We start from the raw sequence: 11,294 nt of genomic DNA, 5'->3' as shown, positions 1-11,294 counted from the left end.
GACCCCAGGTGTCCCCAGTGCCGGCCTGCTCGCCAGCCTGACGGCCCCTCCCCGCCCAGGCATCACCTCCAGGACAACGTACGTGAGGACCTCTACGAGGCCGCCAACAAGTGGGTGGCAGCCGTGGGCCAAGACCGGCCCTTCATGGGAGGCCAGAAGCCGAACCTCGCTGACCTGGTGGGTGCGGTGGCGGCGTGCGGTGGCGGTGTGCGGTGCCCCAGCAGAGGGCCCTGCCCTGGGGAGGGCAGCGGAGAGGGCAAGCCCGGGTATCACTGCCCTTTCCCGTCCCGTCCTGTGGTGCCCATCGGGTGTCGGGTGGAGACTTAGCTCAGAGCAGCTTAAGGAAGAAACCAACCCCGAACCATGAGGATCTGGCCTGGTTCCAGGACCTGACAAGTTCAGGGGAGGGGCTGGCTTCGGGACTTACTGGATCCAGAGGCCCGAGCAGCAGCACCAGGGCCCAGGCCTTCCCTGTGCAACCCTGGCACTGCTGTCCTACTCGGCAGCCTCTGTGGCCGAGCCTCGGTGCCCAGCCCCAGGGCTGTCCTGTAGCCGCGGGGCCTGGTTTGGAGCAGGGTGCCGGGGCCTCTTCCCCGGGAACCTGAGGGGCTTGGGGGGATTGATGCCCGTAGAGGGATGGTGGCACTGCAGCTGCCCCATGCTCTGCCAGCCCAGTGTGCCAGAGCAGCTGGGCTGGAGGCCGACGGTCCCTGGCCCCTCCGCAGGCGGTGTACGGTGTGCTGCGTGTCATGGAAGGTCTGGAGGCTTTCGACGACATGATGCTACACACACACATCCGGCCCTGGTACCTGCGGGTGGAGAAGGCCATCGCCGAGGCCCCTGCAGCGCACTGAATGTCTCCACCTGGTGGGGCCCGGGCAGCAGAAGACCGCTGGGGACCCCGAGGCCCTGGGCCAGTCTCTGGCGACACCGTGCATAGGGGTGTGGCTGCGGGTCATTCCACCACCCAACCCCAGCTCCCCAGCTCCCCGACACAAGCTTTCAGGGCCCTGGGTGCTGGGACAAGGCCTGGGCTCTGTTCCCACTGGAAACCACTAGGAGGGTCACGGGTCACCACAGGGGCCTCCCTCCCCGCCCAGAGCTCCCCATTCTACAGCCCCTCTTCCCAGACACCCCTGGGACCTGGGGCGCTATCATGCTGCAATAAAGAGGAGGTCTCCTGTCCCCTGTGTGGCCGAGGACCGTGTGTGGCTGTCACACAACAGGGCAGCGGGGGCTGATGATGCCTCAGCCTGGGCCCCCGGGGCCAGTTCTGCTCCGCCCTGTGCTGACTGACAGCCTAATCTCTTCATCTGTCCATCGGGCACAGTGGTGGTCTCAGCCCGTGGGGGATTGTGGGGTTTGGGACAAGACACAAAGGGTCCCTGCCCACACCTCTGCTCTACAGACAGGCCACCCTGGGTGTCACCCCCAGACCACATCGAGATGTTGGCTCGGTGTCCCCAGTGGAGGGACCAGCAGGTGTTTCTGTCCCCCACATTCCACAGAAGGCCAGGGCCACCCAGAGGCCAGGTGGGGCTCACTGAGTGAGGTCCCACTGCGCCCTGCTCCTGAGGGCTGCCGAATGACCTAGACTACCACCATTGGGAAGGTTCCCACATTTTACTTTGTTTTAAAAACAGCCAGACATGGCCGTGCACACCTGTAATCCCAGCAGTCTGTTAAGCTGAGACAGCAGAGACCCAAGTTAGAGCCCACCCTGAAAGACCCAGTGAGGGTGTAGCTCAGCGGTCGAGCACCCCAGCTATGATCCCGGTGCTCAGAGGAGTAACTCGTGTTTCTCGGAGCAGCTAGCATTCAGATAAACTCAAAGCGTGTCGGCAATGGGACAGAGGTGCAGGAGGCAGCTGTGGGCCTGGTGGCCTCTTTCCCCTGTCCCCGCCATCCCTGCCGTGCCCTCACTCCTGCCCTGGGCCTCTGCTTCAAGCCAACTTGCCCTGCTGCAAGCTGCTCCCGTCCCCAGTCAGGCCTGAAGCGTCAGCGTGGAGGGGCCTGGGCTCCAGGGACCAGCATGGCCTGTGGGCCCCAGAGCTCCCGGAGCCCAGCCCACCCGCCTGCCTCTGCCCGGACCCTGCTGTTCTCCAGCACACAAGGCCATCCGGCTGTCTGTGTCCCAGAGTCCCCGAAAGCAGCACCTGAGGTGTCCTGCGTGTGACACGGGTCATCACCTTGTCTGACCGGGGACAGGGCCACCACCCCTGCGTCCAGCTGTGGCTGCTCCTGACCTCAGCGTCCCCTGAACCCTGTGCCCAGGCCAGGCCACCCCCACACACATCCCCTCCCCTGGTAGTCGCAGAGGTGGAGATCGTGTTTTCTCTGTCTGCTGGCCTCCCAAAAGCCCATAGGATTGGTGTTGGAGCCGTGGTGGGGACAAGGGCCGGACTTCTCAGGGCTCCTTCCCTGGGGCTCCTGTGGGTAGGGAGAAGCCTGCAAGGACTCAGTGGTCACCTGGATGAAGTCGACCTGATCCCTTGGAGTGGGGCTGGTAAGTCAGCATGAGGGTGCCAAGTACCCAGGCCCAGCTTTTTACCCAACACCTCACACCCCAGTCCAGACGACCACCAGGGGGCGCAAGAGGTCGGTGAGGCCTTAAAGGAGCTGGAAGCTCGTCTAATGCTGTCCCCTGGTGGCCAGTTCCAGAATCAACTCGTCCCCAGATTCCCATCTGTAAAGTGGCTTTAGGTTGTGAGGGTCTGAAGATAAGTCCGGGAGACCACATCCCTGAAGAAAAAAGCCCTGGCTAGGTGTGGTGACCCACGCCTGTAATCCCAGCATTCAGGAGGCAGAAGGGTCACAAGTTCAAGGCCATCCTGGGCTACATAGTTCCTGAACTACAAAGTGAGACCCCATTTCATTAAAAAAAAAAAAAAAAAAAATCAAGGAAAAAGTCCCAGAACATAGACCCTTGTCCCAGTTTGTTATTCTCTAGTTGGGACACATCCCCTGTGGTTTTGGCAGCAGGGTCCTGAGTTTGGTACCTGTCTGCTGCCCCCTGTGATCTTGGGTGTGGCCCCTCCTCCCGGAACAAGACCAGTGAACCCCTTGGGCTGTCTGAATTTAGCCCCAGGGGCTGTTGTCTGCCTGGGTACAGTCCCTGCTGTGACCTGGAGGCTTCCAGAGGTCAGGGTCAAGAGCCCCAGGGAGAAAACAAAAAGAACCTTGAGATCTCTCTTGAGGACCAGGGATTCCTGGGGGGCGGTCTGTACCTGGTCTCTGGCTCATTTGTTTTTGTCAAGTTTTGAAAGTGGGCCAGGCGTGGAGGCACACACCTTAATCCCAGCACTGAGGAGGCTGAACTCGGAGGATCCCAAGGTTGGGGCAAGCAGGGTACTTGGTGAGTTCACAGCTGGCCTGGAAGAAACAGCAAGACGATGCCTTAAAAATAAGTGAGAGCTGGTTCTGGAGGTGTGTGACTAATCCCAACACAGAAGGATGCGCAGAAAGATCACGGTGAGTCAGGCCAGCCTGAACCAGCTAGCAAGGCCCTGTTTCAGTCATAAAACGGAAGAGTGGGGATTGTATTTGCTTCTCATTTCACACAAGGCCGTAGTATTGCAGACAGGTAAGTTCATTAGACATCTTGAAGGCGGTTAGACAGGGCCTCCCTCAAGAAGCCAACATGGAGGACAACCAAGGCACATTCACTGAAGGCCAGAATTGTAAAAGGAGAGAAACTACTACACCCTCGGGCTTTCCCTAGGGATAAATAGCAGTAATTGATATCCTAAATAGGTTTCAATCAAGGGGGGGGCAAGGTCTTAACCCAGCCTTCCCAGGAAATATCCCTGACCCCCACCCTTACTGAAAATCCTTCTACACTTGCTACAGACTTGCTCCCCCATTTGACCCCATTTAATCAGTATTATCTGAGTGCCCCAGTACCACCACCACCACTGAAAAAAAAAAAAGATTATGATAAAGACTAATTTGGAGGGCTGGGAATGCAGCTCAGCGACTCAGCATCTGCCTGACACAATGTGAGTCTCTGAGTTCAATTCCCAGTACCAAAAAATAATAATAATAATAATTTGGAGTGAGTCACAAGGTAGAATTAGTGTTAGATTTCGGAGTGACCGTTAACCAGAGGTTAGCATTTCCGCTCTCTCTCCTGCCAGTGAGCACATCATGAGGTGAGTCCTGAGAGAGCAGGCACCCGTCAGTCCGTGCCCTGAGGGTAAAGCAAGCTCTAATGTATGGGGAAGGATTAAATACTTCTGTTTTCTGAGAAGTTATTTCGTATTTTGTTTTCTGTTAAAACGTATTAGTTTCCATATCTCTATGGCCTGGGTGACTACTTGTAATCTTACTGGTTGGTCGTGGTTTTGCCCCACCTCGTGCCCACCTTGTCATTTTCCACTGGGCCTTACAGTTTTGTCCCACTTTGTACCCGCCTCACCACATGGCGTGGCAGTCTGTGTAAAACAACTTTGAAAAGTGGGCTGGGTGGGCAACCCACTTTCTGGTCCCCCTTCTGTCTCTCTTAGAGCTTTCCTTCCCTCAATAAATGTTCCTATTGTTCACCCCCGTTGTTCCTAGAATTCATTCTTCGATTTTAGAGAACACAAACTCGCGTTTCGGATACCTAGCAGGTCCAGGAGTTAAACTCTTCCCCCTGTATCAATAGGGCTGGAGTTGGACCCGAGCTGCTGCCGGTAGGGAGGAGCTGCAGCCTGCCGCACTCCGGGCAGCTTGATGAAAGGTCAGGGACCTGATCCCTGTGACTGGGCCTGGAGAATGGCTGGGCAGCCTGAGGGTGTCAAGGGGCACCCGCGGGCCAAGCGTCCTCCCCCAGGACCTCCCAGCCAGTCTCAAAGGGGCGCAGTCCGGTTCTGTTTCCTCGGCACCACCAGAGGGCGCAAGAGACTGAGAAACCCAACAAGAGATGAAAAGAGGCCCGGTGCTGCCACCTTGTGTCCATTTTCAGAATCGACTCAGGCAAGATGGGGGGGAAGGGTCCAGCTCGCCAGTGTGTGTTGTCGTTTCAGCGGGTGTGACAGTGAATACACACCTGTGGTCCAAAAGAGAATCCCAATATCGAGGTCAGGCTGGGCTACATAGTGACTTCAAGGCTGGTCTGAATCACATAAGTGTCTCAAAAATATACGAGTGAATAATAAAATGAAATAGTTTCTTTTGATAATGCAAGTAATGAATACTTATTGTACTTAGAGACTGTAGATAAGAAATAATACAAATATTTCACTGTCCCACTTTTAACATTTTGGACGTCCAGCCTTCTAGGTTGTTTTCTGCGTGGCCTACATAATTCACAGCAATGCACATTTACTATATAATAAGTGTACGTACTTCACAGTTAAACGAGGCCCATTTTGTGGCCATCACTCTTGGGAATCTTTATAGATATGACCTCGTTCATCCCGACAACATTCCCATAAGGCCGGCACCCACTTTCCCGCTTAGAAAACGCATCAGAACGGTTTAGTGACTCACGGGGTAAGAAGCAGCTCATGCGTGCTAGGGGCAGGATTTGAACCCAGATCTCCTGGCTTCAGTTTATGGTCTTTTTCCCTGTTCTGGGGACCAAAGCAGGACCTTGTGCAAGCCCCAATGTGGAGCTGTCCCCACCCCTGTAGTGTGGGGTTGGGGTAGCATTTCCTCGCCAGATCTAAAGATGCTAATTTTCCATGGGACGCGCACACTCCAAAATGTGACAGTCGCCTACTTTAGTTAACCAGCTGGGCCGGGCGTGACGGCACATGTCTGTAAATTCAACATTTGGGAGGCTGAGGCAGGATCACCCCAAGCAAGGCCAGACTGGGCTACACAGTGAGTTCAAGGCCAACCTGGACTATGTAGCCAGACCCTGTCTCAAAAACCAAAACAAAGGACAGGAAGGAGTTTGATGGTGGGAGGGTCTGACGGAAACTGCGAGGGGTGGGGATAAAGAGACTAAAGAGTGGCCCCAATATCTAGGTCTTGATCTCTAGCATCTCTGGATGCTGCGGCTTCTGTGGTGGAGGGAAAGTCAGGTGTGAGCTGGGAGATCCCGGGTGGCCCCAGTGGGGTGGTCCAGCGTCCAGAGGGAGGCTGAGGCAACTCGGCTCCCAAAGGGCTGGTGGCACTGCGCGTGCGCAGCAGCTGGAGCGGCCACATGCGGTCTGGGCGGCTGGGAGAGGCGGGTGCGGCTCTCCCAAGGGCTCTGCAGGGTTCACTCGCACTGGCTCCCTGCTGCCCGCTGGGGAACCGGTTGGTTTTAGCCTCCCGACTCCCTGCACCGGAGGAGACCGGGTTAGCGCGGCTGTGAGCCACTGAGTCTGTGGTCGCGGAGCAGACACGAACCCCAGGGCCATCTGCGCGTGTGGTCTGGGCTTGGTGACCCAGGCGACCAAGACTCCAGTCCACAAGAGGGCCTCTCCGGCCTCAGTTTACCCCTGCAGGCCTCCCGCCCTTCCCCGACTGTTCTGTCCAGCCACCTGCACCTGCCACACCGGGCTGCGCGACCTTTGGGAGCAGGGACAAGGTCCACCGCGCGGCCAGGCCCAGCGCAGGTCGCCTCCTCCTCACCTTTCCCCTGATTTCCACCCTCCCGGGCTGGAGAGATCCGGATGGGGACAGCTGCGGCCACACGGGGACAGGGCTGGGCACTGCACTCCCCTGGTTACCTTTGTCCACTCTGGGACACGGCCCTCCACCCTTGGCTGTAAGCGAAGTCCTGAGTCTCTTCTGTGTACGTGTCTCTAGGTCCCACTAAGTCGCCACATTGGCCAGGCTGGGTTTAATCTCTCCATCCTCCTGCCTCAGCCTCCCAGAGTGCTGGGATTATAGGTGTGTGCCACCACGTCTGGCTTTCCTGGTTTTTTTTTTTTGTTGTTGTTGTTGTTTTTTTTGTACCAGGGCTCAAACTCATGACCTTGTGCTTTTGAGGCAGGCAACAGCACCACTGAGCTAAATCCCCAGCCCCTCAGCCTCCCTCTTATAAAGACACCACACGTAGGATTCAGAGCCCCTCCACATCGGTGTGACCTCATCCTCAGTGGGTTACATCTGTGACAACCCTATTTCCAAATAAAGCTACATTTCTCAGCTCTGGTCAACACACATTCTGGGGAATACTACTGAGCCCAGAACAAGGGGTGGTACCAGCTCTGTACCTCCCCACCCTGCTGCACACTGGAGCGGAGCCCCAGAGCTGCTTCCTGCCACTGGCTCCAGCCCAGGTCCCTGGTGCCTGGGGCCACTGGAACACGGGGTGTGGGACATTTATTTAAGGTACATTTTGTTGGGGTGCTACACACCAAACACTCACAGGCTCTGGGAGTGCAAATATTTCCTCCCCCTTGGCCTCTTCTGGGGAAAGACAGTAAATAAAGAATGTCAGGGGTAGGAGGACTGTGGTCCCAGTACTCAGAAGGCTGAGGCAGGAGGATCACCAGAGCCCCAGTGCTCAAGGCCAAGCTGGGCAACAGAGCAAGACCCAGTCTCAAAAAAACCAACAAGGTGGAGAAGACACACTTCACAGAGCTGTGCCAGGGAGAGCAGGCAAGGCTGGCTTCAGTCTGGGGCGAGGTCACCAGTAAGCAGCAGGAGGCAAAGGCCTGTCAGGTACGTGCTGGGGCCCCGGGGGCCACAGCCAGGTTTCCTGGGGACTGACGCCTGTAGTTTAGAGGCTTTCCGAGAAAGTCAGGCATGGTAGGTGCCTGTGGCCAGCCTAGGCTGCAGAGCGAGCCCATCCCAATAAAGAGAAGGGAAGGGGAACACGAGCGCTGGAGACTGAGGAAAGCGAGCCCAAATCCCAGGCCGTGGGGACCCACAAGCCCCCAAGCAGTGGGCCCCTCAGCACTCGCGTCTGTGAGGTTCAGCCCTGACAGGTACACAGGGGCTGAAGACGAGCTCCTCCCTCCCTGTAAACGCAGCTCCTGTCACCGGTCAGCGCACCCCTGGATCCCCGTGAGCTGCAGGAGGGACCTCTGTCTCCGAGAAGAGGGCACTGAATGGCTACCCCACATGGTACTGGGGTTGAACCCAGGGCCGCGGCAGAGAGCTACATCCCTAGGCTTTTTTTCTTCCCCTCTCTTTGTGAGACACATTGGCAAAGTTGTAGGCTGGGCTCAAACTTGTGATCCTCCTGCCTTGGCCTTCCTGTGTGTAAGCGTCCGTTTCTACCTGGGCTGTCTTTCCGAGTTCCATTCGAAGTCACGGTGTTCTGGATGTCAGGCAGCTTTTGGCAGCTGTGACCTGGGCAAATCAGTTTAGAGGTGCAGAGGTGTTTAGGTCACGCGCTGGCCCTGGTTGGCAGGTTCCATCACTGTGGGCCTGAGGAACCAAGCAGATGTTCAATGCTGCTCAGTGCAGACTAGTGAGGTCTTCAGCCAGGGAGGCCTGGCCTCCTACTAAGCCCATTAGGCTAATGAACTCGTCAGTGGGCTAACTCTCGGGATCCAAGCAACTCCAAGGGCCCATTTACTCTTGCTGGGTGTGGTGGCCCACACCCGTGATCCAGAACTTGGAGGGTGAGGCAGGAGGCTCTCAGAAAGCTCAAGGCCAGCCTGGGGTCCACAGTGAGTTCAAGGCCAGCCTACACAACATAGCGAGACCCCATCCCAAAAGAAGGAAGGAATCCTGTGAAGACGGCTGTACGCAGGAAGAACAAATCAGGACAGCTGGAGGGCTCACAGCACCAGGGACCTCACCAGAGCAGCCCAAATCTAACCCACACTTAGTCGAGAGGGCGCACTTCCCCAAGCCAAGAGGCGGTGGGCTGCCAGTCTCTGGGTGATAAAAATGGATTCCTTTCCTAGCACACCCCAGTGGTGATGGACACACACACACACACACACACACACACACACACACGACCAGCTTGACTGGCCTTGGGATCCATCCCAGGGACTGGCGGAGGGCACTTTGGGGTACACCTGGGTGGTCACGGGGGCATGGCCTTGGGGTCTATGCCTGGCCCCCCAGCCACGTCCTCTCAGGTGCCACTGCCCTGCCCAGCTCCCGGCTGCCATCAAGGAAGCAGCTTAAGTAGGCCACGCCCCTCCGCCATGCCTGCCTGCTTTCCAGTATGCAGCCCATGGACTGAAGCCCTCAAAACCGTAAACCGACTCAGCCTTCTCCTCTTCGGGGCTGGGTCCCAGCCAACAGGAAAGCTGACAAATACATACAAATGTCCTCAGCCTCCCAACCCCAAAGAAGAAGACACCTGGCTTCATGAACATCGGCTCTGAAACTTTATTAGAAGGCTGTTTTAAATGACAACTTCCAACTAATTCTTTAGCTTGCTTGTTGACAAATTCCAGTTACAACTACGTTTCTATATAACGATTGTTGCATTGATCTTTGCATCCTATTAAGAGTTTCCTCGTCAGGTCCTAGGGTGATGGAGGGGCCACTGTCAAATGGCCAGGTGACCAGCACTATGGAGCGGGAGGGAGGGAGCCCACTTCACAGCGGGAGGCAGGGGACTCACCCCAAATTCACAGTGAGAGGCAACATGAAACCTTGTCATTCAAAAAAGGGTGAAACAAAGAAATCCCCCTTTCAGGGCTCCATCTTCCCATCAAACCGAGATCCCACCTTCCTGGGGACCAGGCACCCCAGGACCCACTCCCGACGTTAGGCCAGCTTCTTCTATTCTCCATCCCCAGGAATTTCTTCCATCTTCCCATCAAACCGAGATCCCACCTTCCTGGGGACCAGGCACCCCAGGACCCACTCCCGACGTTAGGCCAGCTTCTTCTATTCTCCATCCCCAGAGGAATTTCTTTGGATAGACACGGGGTGTGGTGGGGAGGGGCCAGGCCCCACGCCTCCTCCCTCTCCGCTCCCCACCCCCACCCTGCCCGGCAGCAATGGAAAGGTACAATCAGCCATGAACATAAATATGAATAAAAACAGAACTCGAAAGTGACAGGCTATCAATTAAACAAATCTATAAAAATAGTTAGGACATAACTCTGTTCAAATAAATACAAAATAAATAGGCTCCCAGCGGTGTGATCCTCTGCATCAGTGGAATGTGAGGCTGGTCCCACTTGGCACTGGGTCTGGACCCAACCTTGGGTGACAGATGGCCTGTCACGTGCCAGCCACCCCTCACGCTCCTCTCCACAAGCACAGGGCAGGAGCAGTCGTCAGCTCGTCCTGGGACAAAATCCTTTACCCTGCGCCTCGTGATTAAGGCTTCAACACCTTCCGTCCCTCACCAGGGCACCGGCGGTGGCACGAACTCTGCCCTTTACCGTGACAGCCACCCTGTGCTGCCCTCACGCCACAGAGCAGGACGCTGAGTCTGGTTCTGTGCTGGTGCCGGGCCTGGCAGTCGGGGGCCAGGCGGACAGCAGAGGCCCTCTGGGATCCAGGCCCGGCACCAGCCTCCCCCAAAGCCATGCACCACATGCCAGGCAGGTGGCGCCAAGGGCACGAGCGCCTATGCCCTGCTAGTGGGCTCTGACACGAGTCGGGTGTGTGAGCGACAGACGCCCCCTCCCCCCGCACCTGCCTCCATGTGCACCGCAGGGGAGGTGGCGTCGCCTGTCACCCTGCATGCGCTGAGGGCAGAGGCACAAGGAGGGGCGTGAGCAGCCAGCGGCCGCCTGCTACAGCCAATCGGAGGGCAGGGTGCACAGTGGGCACAGGGAGGCCCAGCCAGCTGGAGGGCAGGAGGTGGAAGAACTAAGCCGGCCTCCAAGCTCGCTAGCAGGCAGGCACTGCAGGGAACATCCTGTCCCTAGGCCCGAGAGCCTGGGTCCTGCTGACCCTGGACCCTGAGCAATGCCACGGGTCTCCCCTGCAAAGGGCACGGGGCCTGCCGGGTCAGCAGGGCAGGTCCCGGGCCTGCGGGTGCCCGACTCCCTCATGGCGTGTCCAGCTCCATCGCTTGGCTCTGGTCCTTAGTGTTAGCACATTCACAGAATGAAACGGCTCCACACCCCGGCCGCCGGGATCGCGAGTCCGGCACCCGCCCTCCCATCACCGCGACTGCACGCCCAGGGTGATCTTCAGGTTCTCGTACACCACGTAGCTGATGCTCACGGCGGGGATCACCTTCATGAAGTTGGGGGCCAGCCCCCGGTACAGCCCAAAGGCACCCTCTGTCCGTAGGATCTGTTTGAAGAGGCTGCTCATGGTCACTTCGGGGGCACCCTCGATGGAGGCTGTGGGCGGAAGGGCGCGGGTCAGGTGTCTTCCGCCACCCCCACCCCGGCTGCCCGCTGACGGGGATCGGCCCGGGACGCCTCACCTTGTGCCTGCATCCGGGTCCTGACCAGGGCCAGTGGGTAGCTGGCCAGCTGGCCGCAGGTGCTGGA

At 57.5% G+C, this 11,294-nt stretch overlaps 2 protein-coding genes across 4 annotated transcripts in view; one reads left to right on the top strand and one right to left on the bottom strand.

Moving 5' to 3' along the window:
• The window catches only part of Ptges2 (prostaglandin E synthase 2), a gene marked incomplete at its 5' end in the record, with an annotated part of 3,656 nt that extends 2,471 nt beyond the window's left edge, over positions 1–1,185 (top strand). Inside the window, 2 exons of the mRNA XM_010613639.2 lie at positions 60–177; positions 726–1,185. Of these exons, the coding sequence (XP_010611941.2) occupies positions 60–177; positions 726–854 (247 nt within the window). The remainder of the gene's footprint in view (positions 1–59; positions 178–725) is intronic.
• An 8,461-nt stretch (positions 1,186–9,646) lies between these two features.
• The window catches only part of Slc25a25 (solute carrier family 25 member 25), a 15,365-nt gene continuing 13,717 nt past the window's right edge, over positions 9,647–11,294 (bottom strand). For all 3 annotated transcript variants that reach the window (XM_033759070.1, XM_033759071.1, XM_033759072.1), the window contains 2 exons: positions 11,228–11,294; positions 9,647–11,141 (listed from right to left, as the gene is read on the bottom strand). The exon at positions 11,228–11,294 is cut by the window's right edge and continues 13 nt beyond it. In XM_033759070.1, the coding sequence (XP_033614961.1) occupies positions 10,957–11,141; positions 11,228–11,294 (252 nt within the window). In that variant the 3' untranslated portion in view covers positions 9,647–10,956. The remainder of the gene's footprint in view (positions 11,142–11,227) is intronic.

Source organism: Fukomys damarensis, unplaced genomic scaffold, assembly GCF_012274545.1.
Source record: "Fukomys damarensis isolate Sample0158 unplaced genomic scaffold, DMR_v1.0_HiC HiC_scaffold_36, whole genome shotgun sequence".
Classification (NCBI taxonomy): Eukaryota; Metazoa; Chordata; class Mammalia; order Rodentia; family Bathyergidae; genus Fukomys; species Fukomys damarensis.
This window is presented reverse-complemented; position numbering and strand designations above follow the sequence as displayed.